The 25,776-nt window shown below is 50.6% G+C and overlaps 11 protein-coding genes across 11 annotated transcripts; 6 read left to right on the top strand and 5 right to left on the bottom strand.

Annotated features, from left to right (window-relative positions):
* Positions 1-1,241: 1,241 nt before the first annotated feature.
* On the top strand, positions 1,242-1,454 carry VFPPC_17735 (hypothetical protein; the record flags this gene model as incomplete). Its single annotated transcript, XM_022429424.1, has 1 exon — positions 1,242-1,454. The coding sequence occupies one exon, from the start codon at positions 1,242-1,244 to the stop codon at positions 1,452-1,454; it is 213 nt and encodes a 70-aa protein (XP_022285538.1).
* Positions 1,455-2,520: 1,066 nt separating this feature from the next.
* On the top strand, positions 2,521-3,453 carry VFPPC_04393 (eukaryotic protein; the record flags this gene model as incomplete). The annotated part of the gene is made up of 1 exon (XM_018283755.1): positions 2,521-3,453. The coding sequence occupies one exon, from the start codon at positions 2,521-2,523 to the stop codon at positions 3,451-3,453; it is 933 nt and encodes a 310-aa protein (XP_018144954.1).
* Positions 3,454-3,863: 410 nt separating this feature from the next.
* On the bottom strand, positions 3,864-6,726 carry VFPPC_04392 (SET and WW domain-containing protein; the record flags this gene model as incomplete). The annotated part of the gene is made up of 3 exons (XM_018283754.1): positions 3,864-4,559; positions 4,616-6,222; positions 6,345-6,726. 3 exons carry the CDS (start codon positions 6,724-6,726, stop codon positions 3,864-3,866), a joined length of 2,685 nt encoding a protein of 894 aa, XP_018144953.1.
* Positions 6,727-7,754: 1,028 nt separating this feature from the next.
* Positions 7,755-8,697, top strand: VFPPC_15782 (hypothetical protein; the record flags this gene model as incomplete). Its single annotated transcript, XM_018293535.1, has 2 exons — positions 7,755-8,103; positions 8,144-8,697. 2 exons carry the CDS (start codon positions 7,755-7,757, stop codon positions 8,695-8,697), a joined length of 903 nt encoding a protein of 300 aa, XP_018144952.1.
* Positions 8,698-9,552: 855 nt separating this feature from the next.
* VFPPC_13621 (hypothetical protein) lies at positions 9,553-10,142 on the top strand (the record flags this gene model as incomplete). Its single annotated transcript, XM_018291396.1, has 2 exons — positions 9,553-9,832; positions 9,889-10,142. The coding sequence occupies 2 exons, from the start codon at positions 9,553-9,555 to the stop codon at positions 10,140-10,142; spliced, it is 534 nt and encodes a 177-aa protein (XP_018144951.1).
* A 389-nt stretch (positions 10,143-10,531) lies between these two features.
* On the bottom strand, positions 10,532-10,978 carry VFPPC_13620 (dgpfaetke family protein; the record flags this gene model as incomplete). Its single annotated transcript, XM_018291395.1, has 1 exon — positions 10,532-10,978. One exon carries the CDS (start codon positions 10,976-10,978, stop codon positions 10,532-10,534), a length of 447 nt encoding a protein of 148 aa, XP_018144950.1.
* A 199-nt stretch (positions 10,979-11,177) lies between these two features.
* VFPPC_17736 (hypothetical protein) lies at positions 11,178-11,570 on the bottom strand (the record flags this gene model as incomplete). The annotated part of the gene is made up of 2 exons (XM_022429425.1): positions 11,178-11,316; positions 11,359-11,570. 2 exons carry the CDS (start codon positions 11,568-11,570, stop codon positions 11,178-11,180), a joined length of 351 nt encoding a protein of 116 aa, XP_022285537.1.
* A 987-nt stretch (positions 11,571-12,557) lies between these two features.
* Positions 12,558-12,917, top strand: VFPPC_17737 (hypothetical protein; the record flags this gene model as incomplete). The annotated part of the gene is made up of 1 exon (XM_022429426.1): positions 12,558-12,917. The coding sequence occupies one exon, from the start codon at positions 12,558-12,560 to the stop codon at positions 12,915-12,917; it is 360 nt and encodes a 119-aa protein (XP_022285536.1).
* A 2,710-nt stretch (positions 12,918-15,627) lies between these two features.
* VFPPC_13619 (hypothetical protein) lies at positions 15,628-16,470 on the top strand (the record flags this gene model as incomplete). The annotated part of the gene is made up of 3 exons (XM_018291394.1): positions 15,628-15,660; positions 15,724-15,838; positions 15,911-16,470. The coding sequence occupies 3 exons, from the start codon at positions 15,628-15,630 to the stop codon at positions 16,468-16,470; spliced, it is 708 nt and encodes a 235-aa protein (XP_018144949.1).
* Positions 16,471-17,768: 1,298 nt separating this feature from the next.
* On the bottom strand, positions 17,769-19,340 carry VFPPC_13618 (4-aminobutyrate aminotransferase; the record flags this gene model as incomplete). The annotated part of the gene is made up of 2 exons (XM_018291393.1): positions 17,769-18,978; positions 19,039-19,340. The coding sequence occupies 2 exons, from the start codon at positions 19,338-19,340 to the stop codon at positions 17,769-17,771; spliced, it is 1,512 nt and encodes a 503-aa protein (XP_018144948.1).
* A 2,469-nt stretch (positions 19,341-21,809) lies between these two features.
* VFPPC_04391 (voltage-gated chloride channel) lies at positions 21,810-24,815 on the bottom strand (the record flags this gene model as incomplete). The annotated part of the gene is made up of 7 exons (XM_018283753.1): positions 21,810-21,866; positions 21,934-22,044; positions 22,100-22,477; positions 22,532-22,864; positions 22,927-24,066; positions 24,135-24,517; positions 24,608-24,815. 7 exons carry the CDS (start codon positions 24,813-24,815, stop codon positions 21,810-21,812), a joined length of 2,610 nt encoding a protein of 869 aa, XP_018144947.1.
* Between the last annotated feature and the right edge of the window lie 961 nt (positions 24,816-25,776).

Genomic DNA, 25,776 nt, shown 5'->3' with positions numbered 1-25,776 from the left:
GATGATGCGAGACGTGGTGTGCGTGGTTGGCCGTGACTTGCAAAGAATAGATGATTAGAAGAAAACGATGAGGTGTGACCTTTTGGTGACCTTTTTGGGTTGATGCAGTGCAAGTCCAAGTGAATTTGCTGGAACCAGACCAGAGTCAAGTGGAAGTGGAAGTGGGCGGACCAGAGACCAGCTCAGTTGACGCGTGCAATTGACTGGCTGGAAACTGCTCAAGTGGCTGCTGGACCACGCTAGAGGGACTTGAGCGAGGTACCGGGCTAGTGGGGGTACCTGATCCTGTATGAGCACCACCGCCTGTGGTTATGTATCCAGTCGCAGGGGGGACACAAAGAGGCCAACACCCAGGCCAGGCTGATCTGATTGTTCAAACTAAAGCAGAATAAAAGTACGCAGATGGGCAGCCCGTCGACATGAATAGCACCCAGGACCCAGGAGCTATATATAAGTTTAGTTTGGTCTGTTTATTCTTTAGCATCTATATAGAGTTCGCCGAGTAGTTAATACCCCATCCAACTGCCCAAAGCTCTTTGAAGTCCGCCTTGCAGTCATGCAGGCCGTGATAACCGGACAAACAACAGTTTGCTCGCCACTCACTCACTCACTCCAACGCCGCAACAAGCAGCCCAACGGCATGACGACGCAGAAAAACATGCAGGAAATATCACTGTGCGACCTTGTAATCATCCGAAAGCCATCTGCGCCGTGTCTAGTATACCGGTAGACTCATGCGGCCTGGTCTCGAGGCGAGGCAAAACTTTGATACTCACACCATACCCTCCTCCGCATGACAAGCAAACTTACGCTCGTGCGACCAACGCAACCAAGGCGAACCTAATTCTCTAGCGACTGAAGAAGACTCTCCTAACGAATGAACAGCCTGACACTGAATAGCGTCGAATTTTTTAGCCAAGCAGCGTTGCAACGGGCCGAAAGACGCAGCATCCTTTGAGATGCATGATTTTACTGTGATCCTGGTTACAGTGGCACTTGCTCGTGGATCGCTCGCAACGTAGAAATCTTTGACGCATGTAGTGACAATTGCATTATACAGCCCTCTATGCTGTGAGACTTTTCGTCAAACAAGTTCGTCTGGCAGGAGGCGCGAGCGTTTTGGGCGCGGAGCAACCAGGCGTATTCTCTGGCCCTGACGCAGGTACCGCATCATTTGATGTGTTGAAACGCATCTAGTCTATACAAAGCGCTTGGCTTTGTCGCACAAAGGGTGTGTACCCATGTACTTGGTACTATGGCATTGGGCTGCCAGTCAAAGTCTATTGAGATGTGTGTGTACTGCCTTACTTATGAGCGGGCTGAATGGATTCCTTCGTTTCGCTGGGTTAAGCTTTGCAGGTAATTGTTACAATCGGCCTTTCATTCGGTGTATGTTTGGACAGATGAGCAGTCCGACATTCACATCACATACATCACATACTCTGCATAGCTGAGCAGTCTTTGCCTTTCCTCATCACAATACATATATCTACAACCAAAACTCAGCTGCCTTGCCAACACATATGCTCACCACCAGTCTCACGCCCATCTCCCTCCCCGTGAGCATCCGGGCATTCTCGCTCCTGTCATCCGCACCAAGAGAGCCACACAGATTTAGGGGTACATCACACTCTGCGGCAGCCGGAGTATCCCCTCCTCCGGACCAATCAGCAACACTGGAGTCCAGTCCTCTCCCACCAGATCAGTTTAGTGCCCGGGGGCGGCAGGTCCACCAGCCAATCAATATATGTGGATGTCTTCTGACTGGGGCATTCATCTGTGCAAATAACTGGGGCGCCATGGACGGACAACGATGCATGGAGTTCAAGTAAGGGGAGGGCAGGGAACGACAGAGAAAACTCTGTATTAAGCTCGTAGAGAAGCCACTTGTGCCGTGCTGGTATGACGTTCCTAAAGACGCACGGTAGCTAACTGCGACACTTGCCCCATTCTTGATGATGCATGTCTTGAGGTAATGTCAACTAATTTGTGCTTGGTGCGGCAGCGGCGTCTATTGTTCGCTTAATGATACCTACAGTACCGTGTGGACGATAAAAATGTAGTACCTCCAGCTACAATATTATTGCAACAGAATGTAAACTCCACCAAAATATATCGTATACCCGTGCAATTCTAAACAATATTCTCATGTTAAATTTTATCCTGCTCCCAGTATCCTCACCAGCCACAGCCTCGCACCAACACAAAGTCCTCCCGGTCCCAAAGCGGCAACGCCCACGGCCCAAAACCGCAAGTCATTTTTAACTCCCGCCGCCGCCGTCCATTGGATGGAGCAAGCCAGACCAGACAGATTGGATCGTCCCACAATGCACGTGAGATCCTCTGCCACCTGCCCGACCTGTCAAGCAGGGGGCAGCTGTAAGTCCAGCTCCAGCCAAAAAAAAAAAAAAGGTGACCTCATCCGACTGCGTCCAAGATACGACCCCCATACAACATACGCGCCATTTGTCGAAACAACCACTTCTTGTGTCGGGCTGCACTCCCGAAAGTCCAATTGACATGGCCAATTCCAAGCGCCGCAAACTCGAACGCCAACACCCCAAAGCGCAAAAAGCAAAACCACAAGCGAAACCACAGACGCCGAAAAAGCAACCCACCAAGAAGCGCCAGCAACAGCAAGACGAACCTGTGATTCCATTCGACCCGACTGATAAGATCCTGCTCATTGGTGAAGGGGACCTGAGCTTTGCGGCATCTATAATAAAGCATCATGGGTGTGTGGACGTGACGGCTACGGTGCTGGAGAAAGACCACGCCGAGTTGCTGGTCAAGTATCCGTCTGTGGATGACAATATATCAATTATACAAGGCGAGAGCAGCAAACCTACGAAGAATGATACCACGGAAGCAAGCAATCCCACAGAAAACGACGATGCGGAAAATGACGAAAACGAACAATGTGATAATGAATCCGACAGCGAGCCAGCCTCACCAACCATCACCACCAACAAACTCCTGTACAACATCGACGCAACCAAGCTCCCCTCGTCACTCACCCGCCCCATCCACAACACAATCCTCTTCAACTTCCCCCATGTCGGCGGCAAATCCACCGACATAAACCGCCAAGTCCGGTACAACCAAGAACTCCTCGTTTCCTTCTTCCGCCTTGCGCCGCGCGCCCTCGCCGCAAGAGGCAGCATCGTCGTCACCCTCTTTGAGGGCGAACCCTACACACTCTGGAATATTCGGGACCTCGCTCGCCACGCAGGACTACAAGTGGAGCGGAGTTTTCGGTTCCAGAGTTCCGCGTATCCGGGGTACAGGCACGCGCGGACGCTGGGCGTCGTGAGGAATAAGAAGGGCGAGGTGGGTGGTGGGTGGAAGGGGGAGGAGAGGAGCGCGCGGAGTTATGTGTTTAGGCGGAAGGGGGAGATTGTTGAGCAGAAGAAGAGGAGGAGGGAGGATGATTCGTCTGATGGGGAGGACTGAAGTTACTGGGTTGCTCTGTGGACGATAATGATTTTATAATGACAATGGCTATATTTGGTATATATTGCATAGAACAACCAGGCATAGCGATCAATGGCATAGAAATAGCAAAACGTGGTATCTTATCTATGCTTGCTACCCATTTTCTCCAACCCGCCCTCCCACGATAATTCTCGATTCGCCACCACCGCTGTATAAACGTACCTCGCCTCATAATACATGCTGCACCGTGTGCCATCACCTAATCTTAATGCACAAGTATAATAATACAATGCCAAACGAGACTCCAATTATGCATAAGACCCTACGCTGGTATCAGTCCCCCAATTCATAGAATTCCCGCCCCGACTAGTATTAAAATTTGAAAAAAAAAAAAGAAGAAGAAGAAGAAGAAGAAAAGAACAATCCAATTACGCCGCCAGAGTGATGTCTTGGCGCATCTCTTCAGCTTTTTCTTCCAGATTCTTGGCCTTATTCGCTTCGTCTTCCAGCCTTTGTGCCTCTTCATTTTCCCGCATCAGCGCCTCTTCTTGTTCCTGGAGGGCTTTTTGTTCCGCACTTTGCTCCTCGGTCAGGGCATCATCCGAGGTAGAGTCCGGTGGGGGAGGAGGTGGTGGAGGGGGGGTCGGCTCGGCACCGTCTTCTCCTCGTAATCGTTTCGTGTCCGGTCCCTCAGAGGGTGTGGCGACAGCTGAATCTGCCATTTCGGCGTCTCGCTTGCGCTTACGTTCTTGGCTGGTGGGAGAGTCGTCTTCCTCAGCGTCACTGAGGACAATGTCGTCTGTAGCCTCGGGCTCTACGCTCTGGGATGCGTCGCTGGCAGCCGTAGCTTTGCCATCAGAGCCTCCGGGTCTGCCCTCCTTTGACCCATGTTTCTTCTGGTGCTCTTCATACTTTTCAACCGCTCGTGTCAAGAAGTCCTTGACGTACTTTTTTATTTTAAGCGTTTGTTTCTCGCTGAGGGCCGCTGTTGGGTCGTCTACTCGCTTGTTCTTGTAATCAGACGCCACGAGCTTTTTGGCAATGTCTTTGCCTAGTCGTTTGAGTTCTTCCTTGGGGAGCTTATGTCGAAACTTATCCAATACGTGTTTCACTGGTGGGAATACCTATTGGGAGTTAGTACCACGTAATATAAAAACCTTGCCTTTCTACATTGACCTACCGTGTTTTCGTATATTTTCATCTGCTTGTCAATGGGCAGGGCCTTCCATTTCTCTCTTTTAGACTCCCTGGATGATGACTCGGCAGAATGTGACGGAGTTGGTTGCAATGCAGTCTGTTTCGGCGTTCCTTCTTTGGTCACCCTGTCAATGATACTTTGGATCGCTAGCTGCTCCTGAATGGCTTTGGAGGGTGCTTTTGGCCCATCATTTGCTGGTTGTGTTGGCCTGCTCCATGTAGTTTTCCCTTGCTTATTATAATAGTAGGTGGTTCCCCTGCTATCCTTGGCTGTGAACCAGCCTTCGGGCAACGGCCCAAAACGTCGTGGTGGCCTGTTTGCGCTGTTGTGTTGAAACGAAACACTGCGCTGGGGAGCACTATTTTTGGGACCCTTGGGGGCGTCAATTGGCCTCGGGGACGCCGTCTTTGGTGTCGACTGAGCCGTTTCTTCCTCTCGAGCTTGTCCTCGCCGGTCATCAAAGATATTCTGAACGGGTGCATTGGGGTCAACCTTTCGTCTCCGAATGCGATATGCTACTTCCAGTTTACTCCAGTCTTCCAGCAGTTTTTTAGATTTCGATGCCACTTCTTCGTGTTCCGAGTTGGTCAGAGGTTGAATGGTGGCTTCAATTTTAGCGTCCTGAATCTTGTTTCTCGTCATACGTGGAAACTTGTCGAGAATGTCCAGCACCTGTAGCACAACATTGTCGTCATCGATAAAAGTGTTGAGTGTGGTTTTGAGAATCTGGTAGGCGTGCATTCGCATGACAGAGCGAAGCACTCGCTCATCATCGGCCCGCTGGATACGTTCAAGCAACTTGACAGCGATCCATTTCTCCTTGCATTGCACCAGCGCGGCCATGACCTTTCTAGATCCATCCTCATCCAAGCTCCGAGTCGGGAGGCTATTAACGTACTCTTCGTCATCTTCTTCGGGTCGCTTACGGCGTGGTTTCTTAGCAACAGTCGTGTCCCATCCGTCTGCATCATCGATTCCGAGAGCTTCAACAACTGTGGTCGGCAACTTGGTGGCGCGCTCTGTCTGAGTTTTGCCTCCGATGAATCCCACGCAATTCGGCTCGCCACAGTAGCATGGCTGAGGTTCCGCACCATATCGATCAACGTTGTAGTTGAAAACTAATTCTTCCCCAGCTCGAATCTTGCGCAGGGCAAAAATTCCCATGCGCAGCTTATCTCCGACTACCCATTTGTCCACGTAGCAGTTCGGACTGCAGGAGTGATTACAAAATCGACCGAGGTTGCCTTTTCTTGTGGCATCTACAAATTCACTCTTGCTCAGGGACATAAAGTAGAAATGCTTGATACCCTCTTCGTCGTACTGCAGCATTCTTCGTCGAAACGTGGGCTCGTTAATTACTTCCCCGACGTACTCGTAAATAAAATCGTTCGGTTGTAGATCAGCTTCGGTTCGAAGGCCATACCCCTTCTTCTCGGTCTTGATGACGGCAACATCGGCCCAAAGTTTGCGTTGAAACCGTTGATTTTGGCAGCCACCTCCACAATTGCTTCCACTGGCGACACACTCCATTTTGGTTGCGCGGTTGATACAGTCGGAATCTTCGCCGCAGGCAAAGTTCTCTCCATCTTCTGTGAGAAAGGGGTTAGTTTGCACATATTTTTTTAGCCTGGTCTGGATGCTACATCAGGAAAATCGGCGACAACGAAGGGGGGCATGGGGGATTGGCGGCGGCCGAGAAAAAGGCACGTACGAAACTCCTCTCCGCAGTCACAATCCAAAGCGTCATTGTCAGTAGAGCCCAGGTGTTTTGAGCCGTAGAGACAATCTCGAATAACCTGGAAATCCTTGCAAGACTCGTCTGTCATGTTGGGAAGGTGGTCGAACAATCTCGTTTCGGGTTCGGCAGGTTTTTGTGAGGGTCTTCGCGACAGGCGTGGCTTGCCTGAAGCTGGCGTGTTTACGCCGTCGCTCTCTGATTTGAGGCCATTGATGGATGCAGGTGAGGCACCACCCTTGATGCCGTGTGTTGGCGTAGACTCGGTCGTGTCCATGGGCTCGGGTTGACCATTCGCGATTCCGTCTTCAAGCTTGATCCTACTCATTCTTTTGGCTGCATGCTCATCATCCTCCATTACGACATTAAAAGTTGATAGCGGTGCGAGGTGAGAAAACGTCGTTGTCAAGCGAATCAGCCAGATGTTCGAGATGCAGCAGGACTGAATGCTGCGACCAGATCAAGGAAGGAAGCGACAGAAACGCGCGTGGCAGGGTTGTGAGATGTCTGGTGTGTGGGCGGTCTTGGACGGCGGAAGCTGGACGCTGGATGCTGTATGCTGGAACCAGCACAGCACGGTCAAGTCAACGAACGGTTCGCGGTGGATCGCGTGCTGGTGTTGGTGCACTGGCTGGAGGGCAGAAGTTCAAATGTTGGAAAGAAGCTGCAGGCCGGCAGGGAGGATGAAGCGGAGTGGTGTTGGGCGGCGGCAATGGATGGAATTGCGATGCATATGGCCTTGCACCATGGGCGAGGTGAGGTGAGGTGAAGTTAGGGAGAGAAGAGGGAGATTGTGAATCTGGCAGAGTGAATTTGCAGATTGCACCAGACCAGACTGGATGGACTTGGCCCAACTCGTCCATGTCATGGCTGCCGCTCGACGGAGTTGGTGGTGGTCTTTGATAGCTAGGACTCACTAGGTCAGGTTGGATCAGTGCTAACATTGAACTGCCTAGGCTACATACATGTTCTGGTAGGTCAAGTTAGTTGCTGTCCAGTAGCACGAGTCGCGGAGCGCGCCAATCGAGTTGGTCTAACCTCAATGGTGAAGATGGATCCCCAACATTGTAGCATTGCTCATTGGTCTGGTCTGGTCAACTGGTCTGCTTTGGCCTGTTCTGCTTCTCGATTCACTTCATGTTCAGTGCGGTGCCAGACTGCTGGAACCCCGGAATATCAGAGACCCGGCCGAACCAGACTTGACATCTGGACTGATTTAGTCTCAACCAGACCTCAATGGTGACCTAACACGTGCCTGACCATTCGGACTGATGCATCAAGAGATTGTTATTCCCGTCTGTTGCTTCTGCCCCTGCATCCTCATTGAATTCTAAATCCATCAGGGATGTGAACACAAACGTCAATTCATCGTCATCGCCGGGAACGATGCCATTCACCAACGTTCGATGCCACATTCGAAATACAACCCTGGACTGGATGCCTTTTTGCAGCATGTTGAAGTCGCTCTCACCGCCAACATGCTGCGTTACTACATTGCTTGTGGCTTCCCTTAATTCAACAGGCTCGCCACCCCATGATTTGCAGTACTTCTGTCTTTTTATGCCCTCTGCCCGACTATTGGCTTTGCTCCTCCAATGGTGTCGCAGCCAGTGTATCGAACGAGCTTCTCTTCACAAGGTAGGTCATTCCTCGAGCAAGCATTTGACAACTCAGAGACATAAAGACAAAATTGCTACCACGAACACCAACTGGCAAACCTGCGATATTAAAGGAAGCTCCAAGCAAGTCGTAACGCAGCGTATGAGTAGTAAGAGTGCCTCTCCAAGCCAAGCAAAGGACCAGATCCTCCACAGATGCTCTTCAGCAACTGATGGGCTGCAGGCCAGCCAACCCAGTCATCGCTCAATGTCTTCACCAACGTGCAGAAGAATGCCAGTTATCAAAATTTTTGAATCGGCAAAGGGCAAAAAACCCTCAAGCACGACATAATTCCGCAGAACACCTGCATCACCAGACTCTGTACCACAACCAACCAGCATCTTGCATATACAGAAATAAAGTGTATTCCTCACTCGCATTATTAACAACAGCTTACATACAGAGTAGGCGAGACGCACGTCAAGCTTCAACAGCACTCCACGCGATTTGCCACAGCACTGACCCTTCTATGCAAATAGGCCGGACCCAACGTTGTTCCGAAACAACCAAGCGGCAGTCTTCCGTCTCGTATTCATCACCACACCTAAGACATTGTCACCATATATACAGCAATATGTATTGGTGCGCATGCCATGCCCCAGCCGAGTCGCTGAATTATATCTCGTTTGAGACGCAGCAAGACCTTGGTCCCCCAAGCCAAGACCGGTAAATTATATAAGAAAACGAAACTTGTGGAGAGCTGCAAAAACACCACGCGGCAATGTAGCATGCGTAATGCGAGGTGGCTATACGGAGTATCTGACATTAAGATTGACCTTTCTGTGGATAAGGATACTGCCTTGGCACTTCTTGCTCATCATTTGTAAGTGATGCATTTTGTTTGCACAGCATATCCAATCGAACAACTCCCGTGCGATTCACGCCCAGAAACCCTATTATTTCATGAGCCAAAGACGATAGACTTTCATTCCTTGATAACAGTTCATGCGCATACTCGGAACTTCCCTCCGTCTTGAAAGTGTCCGATGCATGTAAACATCAGCCCTCCCAGGTCCATTTTCACCACCCTATAACAAGCAACAACTAAACCACCAAATGACGTCTGCCAATTCCTGCTCTCTTCAACCCTCCAAGCTAGCGGCAGACATCCATCGGCATATGGTCAATGCCCGACCATTATTTAGGCTTTCGTATTTCCTTGTCGGCCAGGGTCCAGGACAGGTCCCTCTTTTCCTCGTATTAACAACGTCATTCCAGCCCGTCATGCCGTTCAGCTGGAACCACAGCCTACTACACCGCATCGGAGATTAAATGATCGCCCGTTGTAGCTGCTATTCCTGTGCCGAGCATGATCTGCGGTTTGTAGCGGTGCGCTATACGTTATACGCGAAACAGACAGATATCAGCAATACAATACATTTATATATACATATCCGTGACTGACGTATAAGAAGGTGCGAAGGGAACCTTCCATTCTCATTCCAACTCATCACTTTCCACAACTTCTCTCCTCACACAACCTTCAACGCACCTCGATATACTTACGAAATACTTTATACTCAAAATGAAGTTCACCACCGTCTCCCTCGCCCTCGCTGGCACCACCCTCGCCGCCCCTCCCAACACCCAAGCCTTTGATATCATGGCCCTTCGATCCGCCAGCCCCATCCACTTTGCTGCCCTCAGCGCCTCCAGAGGCAGCTTCTTCCTGAACCTACCGAAGCAGAATGCCCAGTGCAAGGGCGACAACAACCGCGCGACCTTGTATTTACAGGGATCCAAGCTATTCCTGTACTCTGACGAGGCAAAGCCTCAGCAAGTCTTTGTTGACCGCTCCGGAATGGGTACGTATTTTACTTTCGTAAATTCAAGACAGAAGTGGTTTTTAATAGGTCTCTAGGCCAGGGAAAGATTGGATATCTTACGGATGTTGCCACGCTACCTCGGTATGGTGAGCTGGAAGGCTGGTCGATCACTGGGGACGGGAACCTCGTTTTCCATGGCAAGATTCTTCAGGCTTGTCCTAACTCTATTGACGGAGCTTGGAGCGTTTGGGCTGGTGAGGTTGTTAATCCGGCTGGAAATAAGGGATGTTTGGGCTTTTCACCGCGGAAGTTGCCTAATGATAAGCCGGTTTCCTGTGTGTATAACTAGATTGGATGGACGTGGGTGATCCCAGAGGGCAGGGCAGGGGCTTGATGACAGTTCGACCATATAGATGCATACTTTACCTTGAATATGAGCCTTTCTCTTCCTAATTCGGTTCCCTTTTTTTTTTTTTTTTTTTTTTTTTTTTTTTTTTTTTTTTGAAATGCGGACGTGGATGTGTGACTCAGATGTCAGAGTAAGGAAACACACGGCCAATGGGAAATGCATGCTCGGAATCAAACACGGGGTTCTCAAAACAGCTCCTTTGATGCAATATCAAAAAACATGCTAAATGAACGAATGATCTAAGGCTATTTGACCAAAATGGTCACGAATAATCAAGGCAATCTATATCAAAATGCAACAGACTTGCATGTACGCAACAGCAGCCAGTCCTACTCGTCAGCCTTCTTCAGGTTCTCCAGCAGCTTCACCTTCAACTTCTTCTCACGCTCAATCAATTCAGGCGTGAAGCTCTTTCCTAAGTCACATCCATCGGAGAGCTTGCGAACAAGCAGCTGTCCCTCGGGGAATGGAACCTGCTTTGCCCAGCTCAATGCCTCCTCAGCATCCTTGACTTTCACAATCCAGTATCCGCAGATATGATCCTCCTTGGAGAGATCAAAGGGGCCCGGAATCACCTCAGGACCAGACGATCCTCCGAACTTGAGTCGGTAGGCACTATCAGAGGACGGTGCGAAGCCGTCGGCATGGAGAAGGACGCCGGCATCAGCCATCTTCTCATTGAATGTGGTCATGACCTCGAACATCTCGGTGGGAATATCGAGGTTTGGCTGGTCAGCCATGGGGTCGGCGACAACGAGGAAGGCAAATCGAGGCATTTTGAGTAGTATTGAAGAGAGGAATGGTCAAGAACTGAAAGTATCACAAAAGTTTGTGGGTGATGGGTGGTTTGCTTGTATTAAGCTTGATGTAGCGCAATTCGGTTTGTAGGAAACCAATTGAGTTGTTCTTGAAGTTTAATTGTGTTGATGAGATATTCCCAGCCAGAAAAGGAGAATGTGAAGCAATTTATACATTTCATCCCCTCAGCCCATTTGCTTCGTGGGGTTGAAGCCGTTCACTTACATCAGGTGCAAGCATAACTGTTCGTCTTCGCTGAGCATTTTGCTTTCTTGGCACTGGTGGTCGATTTGCACTGGACCGTGAACCGCCAAGCCTGTGTCAGGCAGCAAATCCAATCCCCATTTGCAGAAAAAGCCAGAAAATATTGGCATTGTGGTTAGCGTCTTCAGCCTTACTCTGTGGCGCCTGGACAATGCCGTGATTGGGATACCGGCGTGACCCCTCAATCTGTGAAGTTTGGGTGAAATCCACATTCTGCCTGGAGCGACATCGCTTTCGCATTCGAAAATGATGCTCTTTCACAAGAAACCAGAAACCGTCAAGTAGTTTGACCCATTCTTCCTCCATTGCGAATGCGACAATCCAACAACTTGCTCTTGCTGCGAGCGCAGGATTTCACGAGAGTGTCTTTGCTCTCGCACGGAGATCGTGAATGCTGTGGCAATTCGTTGAACTACACAACGTAAATGTCCCCGGCTGTGAAAGTGCCACGCAGGAATAGGCATTGGCCAATCGGCACATTCCATGTGAATCCCTCAATTGTGTAACCGCCTGTTCTGCCACGTACCGATGTGTGTTGCCCATTGAGGATCTCGCATTTTTTGCGCCTTATTGGCCCGTGCCATAAATACTACATGATGTTAGCACGATGGTTGCCAGAAGTACCTAACCAGCAAGACTTGTGAAGGCCAACTGCGTCTCAATAGATTCATTTGGTGTGATATAACGTCGAATCTGGACTTGAACAAGCACAACGCAACACTGTACTTGAATGATATTTCCTATATCCTCGTCCGGGAGATGGTGAGGGCACATTTCCTTTTCACCTGCCGATGGAACAGTTACCAAGGACAATATCCAACAACGTGACAAATTCAAGGGCCGACTATTTTACAGTCCTTCGTCCCTGGACTGATAAGCCATTTTGATCTGCTGAAATATGTTCATTGGTTCGTTAGAGTCCACGTTTTGGGCTGGTTGAATTGGGCATACCTACATCACTAGCGTAGCGTTGTTACTGGCACAGCACAGCAATATGGCATGCTGTATATTATTGTCCCTGAGCTGGTCGAGTAACGCCGAAACTGGTAAAAATGTTTTTGTTATTTCAATTCGGCATCATGATAACACCTATTCTGCATTTGGCTCTTTGCTGTTGGAGCTCAGGTGTTCGAGGGCAATCTGCTTTGGTTGGAGGAGTAGATCATGTTTAGCAGAATGATTCGTTAGACCACAAGATGTGAAGCTGGGTTAAGAGACGTATCATTTCAACAAATTCTGCCGAATTCTCAGCATTTTGCGCTGTTTGGAAAGTCAGAGTTTTCTAGATGGTCAATGTCAGTTCTCTGTTTCGCCGTTGCTCGCTGTTCCTGGCATGTTGCACAAGGTCGACAACATGCATTGATCAGGAGTAGCATGCAACATGCCACGGCAATTGGCCAATACTGGGCTGTCGTAGCCGTGATGAGAGCACTCTGCCAAGGGCATCAAGTTTCATATCAGCGCAAACCTTGCAGAAATCAAACATCAAGACAAAATATGCCGCCTCTGAAGTCTTTGGGACGAAAAGGACCTAGCAATACTTGTCCCTGTCTTCTTGCACTAGGGTGGGTCCTCCTGGATCTGCCAACTCACTTTGCATGGACAATTAAGCGTGCCAGGCTTCGCTGGGAAGGAGCGACCAAGAGGTTATAAAAAGGCGGTCGGGCTCCAGAAGTTGCCAAAAATTCTGGGATTTGAAAGACTGGGCACAGTTTATTTCTCTCAAATGGTGAATCCTCAACTTGTCAATCTTCGACCCTCTTTCAGACAGACGCTCTGGCCAAACCTATGGAGGTGTGATTTTCTCACATCACCACGGCAGGCAAGTCGACCCAGATGTAAGCCTGCCTGTCTTTGCATACAAGATGGGGTCTCTCAACGCGGCCTCTGATGCGTCCAGTCCTGGTGAGTTTGGCCACATTGACTGGTGACGGCAGCCCACCATGTGCAGTCGAAAACACTTCTCAACGAACATGTGGATTGTGCTGAAAGTCCCAGATGCAACCAAGATCTGATTGGCGCTTCGAGGGAGGACACCAACGGGCGTGGCCAAAGATTCGACTTCTCCAAGATGGACGCTGGTGGTTGAGCCACACATCCCGTTGGCCAAATGTGAACGGTCACGCGGCCACTTACACGAATGGGCTGCCTTGCCGTTCTCTTACGACAACTCCTGTTGCAGTAACATTCACCGATTTTGACAACCATGTTCTGCACAAAGAAACGCCCCATACCATTTTCTCGCAACTTTGACCAGGGTCCAGCTCCTGGAGACCATTCATGGTGTGAGCGCGAGAAGCGCAACGAGCCAGTCCAGCTGGGGCGAGACACGACTTGCCCAGGTTGGCGTCTGCCATCGACAGAGTTGGAGGGGGACTGAGACATGTCAGGCGCTCCAAGTTGGTCGTGGATTGGCCATGCCTTGGCGATACCTGGGCCAAAAGATTGTCCTGGTTGAGTAGCCGACTGCACGTCACTGTACAACGGGTGTAGATACCCTTGAACGGCATCTGGCAATCAATTTGCATAGCCCAACAACGGGCGGGAAGTATGCAAGCGCCTTGTGCATAAGAGACGATGGTGGGTCGATTGTCACCAGGGCTGCGTCTTGTGCGTGACAGACAGTCCTGCCAAATCCTGTTCTCTTTGTGTCTTCCTTTGTTCACAAACCGGGCCTTTTCTCAGTATTCACTCCGAAATAGCCCTGCGCGGAGGCACCACCAACAGAACAGGTAAAGCAGGTGAAAATGTCTTGGGCATTTACCAAGTTCGACCACGGCCAAAGACAAAGATCGGCTGGAAAGTTGCCAGTATCAATGGCATTGATGCAACTGGGTTCTTGCACAAGACACATTTACACAACTTATTGTGCCAAAAAAGTTTGAATCCTGGCACACAATAGTATGCAACCCCATTTAGACCCCGGCATTTTAGACAACCCGCATATTCAAGCAACTTGATGGTCCCCGCCAACCTAGATCCTGGACATGGAGGAATCTGTTTGTTTTGACGGGAGTGCCAATCGGTCCGCGCCGAAGCCATCTTCGACCTGTTGAACTGAACTCGTCATCATGAGAATCTCGCCACCGGAATACCAGCCAGCTTCCCCGGCACTCAGCTTGGTGAGGAACTCCTGACATACAGTAAACTCTTCAACACACGATGCTGGACTAGTCATGCTTCCTTAGTGTGGCAGCCGGCTGACCTATACTCGGTGCGTGGGAGGCCGTTGGCAGCCAAGAACCATGAACAGACATAGCGTTCTGCCGCTGCTTGGCTCCCGTCATGAAGCCTTCCTGCCTTCCACGGACGATAATCTGTCATCTTGGCTTAGCGGCGACCAGAAGAAGTGTGGCAGCCGAGTGTGAGTGTTCCACCTGCTCCGTTCTCTCCACGTTTGTTCGCTCCATTTCATCGTCTCTTGACCCATGCTCGGTACAACCCTGGTAGTCCTTCGTTCGCACCACCACTGTCACCGTCAACATTGCCGCTCCATCAACATAGTCAAGTGGTATCCATGAACCGCGGGGCTAACAAGTCTATGACTGCCTACGCCTCTCTTACGAGTCTTCAATTCCAAGATTCAAAGGACTCCTCTTCAACACCCAGAGCCACGGCCAATATTCACGTCCCCCATTCTTGTTTGCAAGTCGCTCAAAATAGATTGGCTAGCAAGACGTATCCATACGACTCGCATCCGGAGCTTTACAGACAAGCGGAAAGACGCAGTCTCTTGGCCCTTGGACCCGTGCCTCAGTCTGGCGCTCCTCTCGTCTGCATGTCGTGGATCGACATTACACAACCCATTTGCCGCCTCACCCCTACCAGTCGCACACTGCCTTGCTCCTCCCGGCGCACAGCCGGACGGCTTGCTCAGTGCCGCAAGCTTGACAACTGACCATTCTACGCAAGGTCCAGGTCGTTTTTCAGAGACGCGCGACTGCAGCCTTGTATTGACCTTTGTGCAAGGCCGCCCCTGGACACGTCCATGTGAAGAGGAGGGGCAGGACTCTCTACTCAACAAACTTCACACACAATACAGAACACACAGGGGCTGCGACAACATTCGTTCTCGGAACTTGATTATATGGACAACTACAGACGATAAGCGGCTCTTCATTCTTCAAAGTCGTCTATAGTCCGAGAAAATGCCAACAATAATGTCTCCAATGGTGGAATAATAGCGACAGCACTTCTATTCTTCTTCTGTCCGGGTCACCTTCACTTCACTTCCCAGACCCAACGGCGATACCACTCCCCCAATGTGTACTTTTGAGTCGTCATAGATTCGGTACACACCCTTTTCTAGATTTCGATTTTACTTAGCGAATGCTTTGTTTCCCTTGAAAACCACGTATAGATCATGGATTTCTCCTCCTTTACTCGAGACGAGAAGGTACGTATAGCAGGCGAGCCAGTGACGGGACTTCAGTTTGCTAATTATTATGTTCCTTTGCAGCGATTTGTTCTTGCCGAGATTATTAAGTCCAGCACCGTCGACATCGATAATTTGTTGGCTTTCATAGTTGCGAACCATGTGAACCCCGACTGGATGAGTATGCAACTTCCGCTGGGTAAGCAAGCACCGTGTTCCTGGTGCCCCTTTCGAGCTTTCCGTCCACCTGTCAAACAAACATCTAATGCAGTGGAAGGTCGTAACATGAATCAGTGTATGAAGGTTATAGAGAGCATGGGTGGTCCGACGTCGAGTCCCAAACGCCCATCTACCAGCAGTCAAGGCGAACTCGGTTCCAGAGGGACTAATTCCAGTGTTGCGGGCGACACTACCGGTTCAAGTGCTCAACATCTTTCACCCCCTATGGTAAATGTGCCTGTTGCCATCCTCCCTCGACCAGCAAACAGGCCCGATCATGGCCCAGTTGCCACGCCTCCTACACCTCCCTCAGCAACGCGACCCAAGAAACGTGGCCGGCCATCCAGGGCGGATAAAGCCAAACGAGATCTCCGCCCAAACCTTCCACCGCGGATAGCTCCTCGTATTCAACTTGCTACTGGGCATCGGCCTATCCTACCTGCTGAACCTCATCCAGCTAGCAACACGATGCAACAAACAGCCCAAGTTTACCCGACTCTAGAAGCAAGACAGACGAAGAAGCGACGGGTCATGTCACCTGTTGGCCGCAATCAGCAAGCTAGCCCGAGCACCTTCTCTACAAGCTCTGCCATATCAAGTCCCGCGATGTAGGGCTTCGCGCATGAAATGCCAACAGCAGCTCGGATTCTGTCATTTATCAATACTTCGCGTCCCTCCGGCGCTAACGAAGTTCTCACCCAGGGGGCATTTGGCACTTTTACATCGGCAACAACCGAGCGTGCCTTCGGTAGCCAAGATAATGGTTCAACACGTAACGTGTATTGGGACGGTTCCAGTACTACGAAAGCAACCAATAACATACACGACATGCAATCAATCTATGAACCCGTCATCGCTGGTACCCTGGACCAGGACCTCATTGATCCCAACATGATGGTTGATGATACGGGAGGTCAGCAATGTTCCCCCAGAACCGCCGACTACGACAAAGAGACACCCTTTATTGTCGATTGTTAGTACTCATTTCAACCCAAAATCATAATGTTTGAGAGCACATTGCTTCAAGGTGGAGGGCAGTTGCTTGAAGCATTCGAAGGCAAGCCCCAGCCGGAGCACTCCAATCGTTCACCCCTGCACATGGCAGCCTAGTCTGAGACTTGAGCTCTACCTTTCTCTTTCATTCTCTGTCCAGATTGTTATCCGATCGTCTGGTACACCTTACAGGCATAGAACTGGTTCTTTGCCCGATTACGACTGAACAACGTACAATCCCCGCATGTGGCACGCATTGGCATTGTGGCAGATTTTACCCCTATACCCCAGTTTCTGGTTCGTACTTATGTTCTTGTTTTGTAGTGTTCTGAAGCCAGTTGGAGTAGTTGTTGATTGTTAGCTTCAACAATTTGAGCAAAGGGGACTTTGATATCTTTGGGGTGGCTTAATTACGATGAAATGTACGATACGATGTTCAGGACATAGATAGAACCAAGGATACAAGAAGCGGCAATTGTCAACTTTTGTTTTGCAGGACTGAGCACGGAGATGGCGTCATCAGGATGAGGATCTGCTCCAAGAGGCTATTTGCTTCGAAATCATTTCCGCTGGTCAGGGGTTGGATCACTTCAACATGTTATGTCACTAGGGATACAATATCAACGGATACCAAAAGTGACAAAATTTGTCCCTGCCATGGGACATGGTTTACACATTTCATTCCGAATCACCCCGCCTTCTCCATGCGAGGCCCCTTTTCGACTATGTAGCCGTAGTTAATAGTGTAAGATCAAACAAGACTCCCAAGTTGCGTTTTCACTCCCAAGAATTACTCAGTAACCGGTTAATAGCAAAGTGCATCAAATATTTCATGCCCTCATTTCCCATGTCCCTTTTCTTTTCGCTATGCATTACCCATGATCCAGTCGCCCACAATTAGACCAATGCAAGGCTGTTTACAGGGCCTTGACGATCTTCTCAAGAGCTTCAATCAGAATATCGGCGTGGTGCTCCTGGAAGGTAAGCATGGGGCGAAGTCGAACAGCATTGGCACCGCTGCCACCGATGTTGATACCGAAGGTCTTGGCCTTGACAAGGAACTCGTCACGCTTGGGGTGGTCGAATGCAATGAAGGTACCCTGGCCCTTGCCGCGCAGGTTCTGGAAGTGTTCGGGATACTTGCTAGCGAGGCCCTCAAGCTTGCCATACAGGTAGTTACCGACCTTGGCGGTGTGGTTCACGAGGTCGAGGCGCTCGATTTCGCCAATTATGCCGCGGAAGAGCAAGGCTTTGGATGGGTCACCCATCCAGGTGTTGAATTGACGGTAAGGCTTGTTGGGACGCAGTTCCTTGGAGCGGTAGTAATAACCAGCAGTCTGAGCCTTTTTAGAGAAGGTAACCATGTCTGGCGGGTCCTGGAGGTTCCAGTGCTCGTGAGCCCAGAATTTGCCGGTGGCGCCAACACCAGTCTGAACCTCGTCGACAATCAGGAGAACATTGTGCTTGCGGGTCAGAGCGCGCAACTTCTGGAAGAAAGCTGGGCTAGCATGGTTGTCACCACCCTCGCTCTGAATAGGCTCAATGACGACAGCAGCAGGGGGAAGGTGCCAGGTCTTGATCAGGTGCTCAACCTCATCCAAGCTGGCTTGTTCAGCCTTGGCATTCTCTTCAGCGTGCTGGTCGAGAGGGTATTTAAGCTGGGGGAAGGTCGCCTGGGGCCAGTCAAAGGCCGGAATATCCAGCTTGTGAATAGGCTTGGAGCGGGTAGTGGACAAGCAGCCGAACAGACGGCCGTGGAAACTAGTTTTGAAGGACAGAATAGAGAGCTGAGCGGAGCCAGGAGCCTGGTTGTTCATGGCACTCTCAATCTCCTGAGGAGTGAAGTCGACATCGGGACCACCTCGCTCAGTCTGTCGCTTGTACATGAAGGCAGCCTTGTAGGCAATTTCGTTGGCATCGGAACCGGCCATGGCAGTGTAGACATTATCAAGGCCCTTGGGTGCGACCTTGAGGATACCAGTCTTGAGGATATTAGCCCAAGTGTGGGAAGGGAAGTTGCCCAGGGCCGGACGGTTGATAATGGCATCAACCATTTCCGGGGTCTGAGCAACTTTTCGAAGCTCGGGGTTGTTGTACCCAACCGGAATGGAGGCAATCTGGGCATATCTTGACGCCGTAATGTCAGTATATCTGAGGAACAGGCAAGGAGGGCAATTTGTCACTTACACGTCCAGAAGCATATTGCCATCAGGATCGGCAATGTAGTTGCCCACACTCTGAGTGTAGTCGGCCATCATGTTGATGCTTCGGGTCTCAAAGACCTGGTCGAGCTCTTTGACAGCCTCGGCTGCCTTGGGACCAGGTACGCTGGTCTTCAGGATAGGCGCAGCCGGTTCATCCTTGTGGAACGATTTGGCAGCAGCCATTCTCATGGCGCCAACATTGTGAAAGGAACGCCTGGACACGGCAGCCCGAAGGGACTGGACCATTCCGGGTCGGGACGCACCAGCAGCACGAAGGGCCGACATGGTGATGTAACAGTGTGAGATTTGTGGAGGTAGTAGAAGTGGCGATGCCGAAGGGAAGCTGTCTAAGTGGGAAGCTCTTCTGTATTCAGTGTATATGTTTTTGTTTGTGCACCAAGATGCAGAAGCTCGGGGGAGAAATCCGGAACCAGACAACGCAAGAACTGCAATCTCAGATCTCCAATTGGCAGGAAGGATCACGAGAATTGTTGAGGTGTTGTGGAAGGAGCAAAGTTGGAAAGAGCTCCCGGAGCTCCAAAGCCTTTTATCACCGGATTACAACGGCTTATCTGTGGGGAAATTATGCGGGGAGCTCGGGGCGCCCCTGCCCAATTTGGTCGCTACTGTCCCGAACCCACCTTCCAACTTGCGCCCATCCAGACACCAGCATTCGCCGCTCCAGCCATCTTAGCCGTTGCAGCCACTCTGATGCAGAATTGTGAAAACATACCATCAATTCTTCTACGGCACTTATCATCTCCAAGCTTTGCTCGAAACACGTTTGACAGAGAGATTCAGTCACACTATTGAAGACGCTCTCATGCTCGATCTTCTCAACGAAAACATCGCCAAATTACCCCAACCTCGCTACAGTTGCATCTGTTTCTGCAATGCTTCTTGTTCTCCATCCATCCCCAAATGGTCTCGAAGCCACCAACATGGCATCCACTCAACCACCCCATCCCAGGCCACGGCTCCCAGGATCCCCGCATGGTCTGGAAGCCATTGGCTGGCAACGCATCGCTGTTACGTACTCGGTGGGCTATCCGGCACTCTGACTTGTGTGCTGTGACGCTGTTCATACGGAGGTGCCAGGATCTGGGCGCCGTCTGGAATGAGAGACACTGTCTTGTCACGGCAACACACCGACCACGCCTTTCGGGGGCGCACCGACCTCGGCGGTCGGCAGGGACAAGTTCTGGGGCTCGGTGATCTGATCGTGCTCAGGTGACGATAATTACTTTGGTGGCAGGACAGGACAAGGGAACTGGTTCATGGATGGGCAAGGGCATCACTCCATGATTTCGTCTGCAATTTAATGAGCGTCGTTGAGTTTCCCCCATCTTCATGCTTCTCTTTATTGACTTATACGAGGCGGTAGCACCGTTCTGCCATGTCCCGGCTTATACGACACCTCTCCGATAGCCGTCTCTTACAACCAGACTCACCAGCATGACCGCAAGGAATCACCTTGCACGACGGCATGAAACAAACAACCCCCAAAATTCTGCAAAAAGGGAATCATGTGAAGCAATTAAACTCAGAATTGCATGATTCCCAAGGACGAAACCCTGTCCAGGCTAAGAATAGCTAATCCGAACATGTCTGCGCCTTCTAGCCCGCTATCCGGGGCGTGCCACTTCGGCAGCACCAATATGAGATTTCAAGGTCTAATTCAAAGGTCTAATAATTATTTAATAATGCGCCGGTCCTCCCCACGCTCTGGATTGCCATCTTTTTCGACTCTCTAGGTTCTTCAAGAACCAACCCGGCTCGGACCCCGTCCACTGGAATACCGGCTACCACCAGCCTGTTAAGAGCCCCAGCCATGATGGGAGAGCACATCAACAGCAGACATGCTCCGTACTTGTGCACCCAAGCATCTCTACATCCAATTCGACCATGAACCATTCACGGGGAAATATTACCAACACACAACATCGCTTGAAAGCCAACATAATATTGCAGCACGTACCAGAAAGCGCTCTCTACCCCTGCCCGCAATGAACACAAGATCCTCACGTGGTCAGGGACCATCCCACCAAGCGAATCTCAGATGGCCGCTAGTCATGCACCAAGTCTAGTGGCTTCGTCCAACCCAGTCTTGAAAACAAACGTGCCGGAACTAGACCCAGTGACAGACTGCTATCTGTCTGGCTTGCATCTCCGGGCCCCGTGGACTCCGTTTCTGTTCCGGACCCGGCGTCCGGGCGGCACCGTATCTGTTCACTTACAAACCTCCGGTCCCTGAGACAAGGTATTCCTAGATAACACAGCCTCCAGTGAGATACAGTAACCATGATTGACTTGTACGAAGTTGAATAATCCCAAGTCTACTCATATATCTCCATTGGACCTTGATCATTTGGACACGCTTTGAGGAATAATCTTGATGTTCAATTGAGATAACCAAAAACCAGTGCCCATACCAGTCTAGAGCATCCATTCTGTATTAATGCACCAACTAAGCCGCCTCAAGAGAGAGTCCATCAACTCAATGCTCCAAAAGAATGCCCCCAAACAAATGCAGTGTCTAACCAAGGATGCCACCGGTCTTTGCAGACTGTAAACAAATAATGTATGCAATGCCAACCTTAAAGAGCAACCAAAGCAGCCAGGCTGTGCCCTCAAAACGGTACTCAAAAAACATCAGTCCCGGTATGAATGAACCCCAAACGCCAGTCCATGCAGCAGAAACAGAATTCGCAGGTCGCCAATGGAAACACGCGAGTTTGAAGCTAATCGAACGGTCTATTCTCCCTTCTCTTCAAGCTCCCGAATATACTTCACAAATGTCTTCTTGTGAATCTGAAGCGCAACAGCTACCATTAGCAAAGTCGGAGAATAGTGCCAACAGGGCAAGTCATGCACTTACCATGCCTCTATACTTGCCGTCCTTAAGGGCGCAAATGTACCGAAGACCCAGCTTTACGAAACATTCGTATACCAGATCCATGGGAGATCGAATGTCCAATGCAACCGGTGCCTACATGCATGCTACTTAGTTGATAGTTGCAAATGTACAAGACGAGTATACTTACCGGGTCGATGTACTGCGTAAAATCAGTAGGGTCCATGTAGTCCTCGTCATCTTCATCAATGCTTGGTACTCTATCCATCAAGCATAGACTTGTCTGCTCGTCTTCAAGCTGATCCAAGGCAAATTCCAGATCTGGTGCAGGAATAAGTCCCACCAAGACTTCGTGCCTGATGATTGGAAGGCCGCCATCAAGTTCACCGGCGCGATGAAGAAGCTCGAGCTTGGAACGAAGGCTCGTGGCAGGTACAAGGGGCGAATTGGTAATGTCAATGACTCGTTCTCGCCGAGTGCGAGTCACAATATCCGCCAAATCGCTGGTGAAGACGGGCTTGTGTTTGTTATCTAGGAATGGGTACGCATTCATGTTGGTCAGAAGATCCTGAGACATTTGTCAGTTACTTGAACAGCTCCTAGCGCGTACACGCCGACTTACGTATATGCTATTGGGCTCAATAGCGTCTGCCGTCCACTTGGCAACCAAGATGGTGAGTGAAAATGGGAGAACGTAATCCAAACTGCCCGTCAGCTCAAACAGGATGACTGCCAAGGTAACGGAGAGTCTCGTAACACCACACATGGTGGCTCCGGCTGCTATGAGCCCATACACGCCTGGCTGAATGCATGATCCATCCGCTGCCGTTGCGCAGTTGCCAAAGATTGACCACTGCGGTACCGAGAGGACGAACCACTGCACGAGATGGCCCACGATTCTTCCCATCAAACCACCAACCACCATGGATGGAATGTAGATTCCTGCCGGTACTTTCTGTTTCAATGGAGTTAAGAAGGAGTCAATTTTGATGGCATCCTAGGATGGCGGGTACTTACAATGCCAAAAGTAATTACAGTGAGGAATCCTTTGATAAGGAAGGCAACAAGGAGGGTCAACAATATAGGAGGAATGTCATTTACCGATCCCGGACAGAGACCAAGCTCGTCCGTGTTTTCGTCGTTGCCATCGCATGGCGACGCCAGGTTGAGAAGCAGCTTGGCAACTGGTTCCTTGACGAGAGCATTCCAGTAGCTCATGAGACCGGTGACCAGCGCTACGAGAAAGACTTCCAGCAGAGGGTATGACTTGATGGCGGGGATGCGGCGAAAGGTCTTGGCCCAGTAATGGGATGCTTTGATGAACAACGCACCAAGGGCACCACCGAGGATGCCGACAAACACGAAGCTGACGAGCTCAAAGTATTCCCAGTCGACGAGATATCTGACCTGGAACATGACGATCTTGTGGGTGCCGTACGGATTCAAGAACTTCAGCGACAGAGCCGCAATGATGCAGCAGAAAAAGGTCCTGAACAAGGTCTTGGCAGGAAAGAAATATGATACTTCTTCCAGTCCAAATAAAACTCCGCTCAAGGGGGCACCGAAGGCTACGGCAACACCAGCAGCTGCAGCTGCAGAAAGAACCTCTCGGCGCTTGGCATCATTTCGATCATATTTGGCAAACAAACGACAGGCAATGTTGCCCACGCAAGCTGCAATATGGACATAAGGACCCTCCTTTCCCAAGCTGAGGCCAGATGCAACACTCAAAACAAGAGCGACAGACTTGATGATGAGAGTCTTGACACCCAAAAAGCCGTGCAAGACAAATCCACTGAGGATGACTCGAACTTCTGCAACTCCGCTGCCGGCAGCAGAGTAGTATATCATTGGCGGACTCGTTTGCTGCGACTCATCCTGCTGCCGAGGACTGGCACTATCGTCACTCGAGTTCCCATCACCTGGTTGGCCTACGGCTTGAGGCACAGCGGCCAGATTCTCGTCCAGCGTGGTGAGTTGGTATGCAGAAGGCACCACCGTCTTTGTACCAAGAGCAATCCAACATGAGAGGAGTGCTAGGCCAATGACGCAGGCCAAGTATATCAGGAAATCAGTCCACTTCTCGCCAAATGGGTGATAGTCGAAAGCTTGCGACCAGCTCCTCCAGTCATCGCACGGGCCTCGCCGGCAACATTTCTGTGAAACATTCGTTAGTCAACTGGAAACATCAAGTAGCAAGCAAGAAATCGAGTTTGGCAGCATACCTTTTCATTCAGATACCAAGCCCTTGAGCAATAACCATCCTTGAAGTCGAAGATGGTCACCTCGGCAATATCAATGGCATAAGCAATAAGGGCAATGACGAATCCGCACACAGCGCTCAGAATCCAGCCTTGACAACCATCGAGAGCCACACGCACACGGCCCCAAAAGTCCTTTCGGCTCCTCAAAGCTTTGACGCGATGAGAGTCCGCAATAGCATCGTGCACCCAGTCGGTGCTGGTGAACTGATCGTACCATACCCTCTCGTCGGGAAGATTCGATGCTTTAGACTCCGACATGGAGGTGTTTCGGTCGGACAAGGCCTGCATGAGTCTCTGTCCCCATGAGCCATGCCTGCTGTGGTGCCTAACCGGCCGTGAGCTGCCTGCAAGGAACGAACGTCAGTTATCGAAGCTCAAGGTGAATAATATCACAGCCGTGAAGTCTACTTGTGGCTCAAGTATCAAAGTCATACCTGTATAGCTATGGTTCCGAGATATTTGAGGAATTCGGGGAGACGGCGCACCACCATCTCTTATTCTAGAACGGGAGGTGTTTACCAGCAAGGGAGAGCGCTCGTCGGGTTCCATGCTGGAATGGTTTCTGTTGAGTGTATTTGGCCGACGGGTCGCACGAGGCGAGGACGGCTGGGAACTGGTGTTGGAGTACTCTCGGTCGGCCATGGTTGCTGGGTGTGATTGTTGGAGGGAGCTTATGTTGTGTAATATCGCAGAGGATCAGAGCATGTGAGTCGATATTGCCGAAGCAAGTGCTCTGCCGCTCAAGAGAGAAAAGGTAGGATGGGCCGGTCGAAGTTGGGTAACAGCAAGCGAGCAAGCAAGATGCAGCTTGACTGTTATGGAACCCAAATCGAAGCTGCGGTAACGGTATTGGCGGGTCTCAGGCCGAGCAGTTCATGCCATCAGGTGCCAGATATCGAGAAAGGGGTGTCGGAATGGCGTGATGAAAGGTGAGAACGACCGAGAGGCAGCAACAAGCAACGGGTTGCAAAGACGACCCTCCAAAAGGCACACCGCGACCGCGTTAGGTCAAGTCAAGCTCGGATGGTCAGGTTAGGAAGCTTGTGTAGTTGAGCAAACGAAAGCTTAGGACGAGCGGCCCGTGTCGCAATTCAAGGTTCGAGGCACCAGGACCAGATCTTGCCGTGGTCCCAGGCAGGCTGATGCAGAGAAGCAAAGACAGAGGTCTGGTCTGGTGTCTGGTGTGATGCATCACCAGCTATCGTCAACTGGTTCGTAGGCCTCACCAACTCACGTGGCTGTCGCTGCCAACAGGCCTGACGAAATACCCCCAGACTTTCAATGTTTTAGCCCCGACTCGTACCCCTTGGCGCAAGCTCCCTTGAATCTGTTTGGCTTAGCGGCTGGCGAGCGTTATTTTTTCTGGGGCTCTTCTTTCATCATGGCGCTGGCTGCTGCTTCGTGACCCCCCCGTCATGCCTGAAGACGTCAGATGGCAAGAAAACAAAGACACAGAGACCCACTGAGTTGCAAAATGGCGTCAAGTCAAAAGCCATGTCGTGCTGGGGTCTACGGGGGACATTTGGACTGGTTGACTGGCTCGGTTGTGGTCAGACACGCAAGCCCATTTGCTGGCAAGCTGGGAAATAAAGTTGGAGCTGCT

This window comes from Pochonia chlamydosporia, chromosome 3, assembly GCF_001653235.2.
Source record: "Pochonia chlamydosporia 170 chromosome 3, whole genome shotgun sequence".
Lineage (NCBI taxonomy): Eukaryota > Fungi > Ascomycota > Sordariomycetes > Hypocreales > Clavicipitaceae > Pochonia > Pochonia chlamydosporia.
This window is presented reverse-complemented; position numbering and strand designations above follow the sequence as displayed.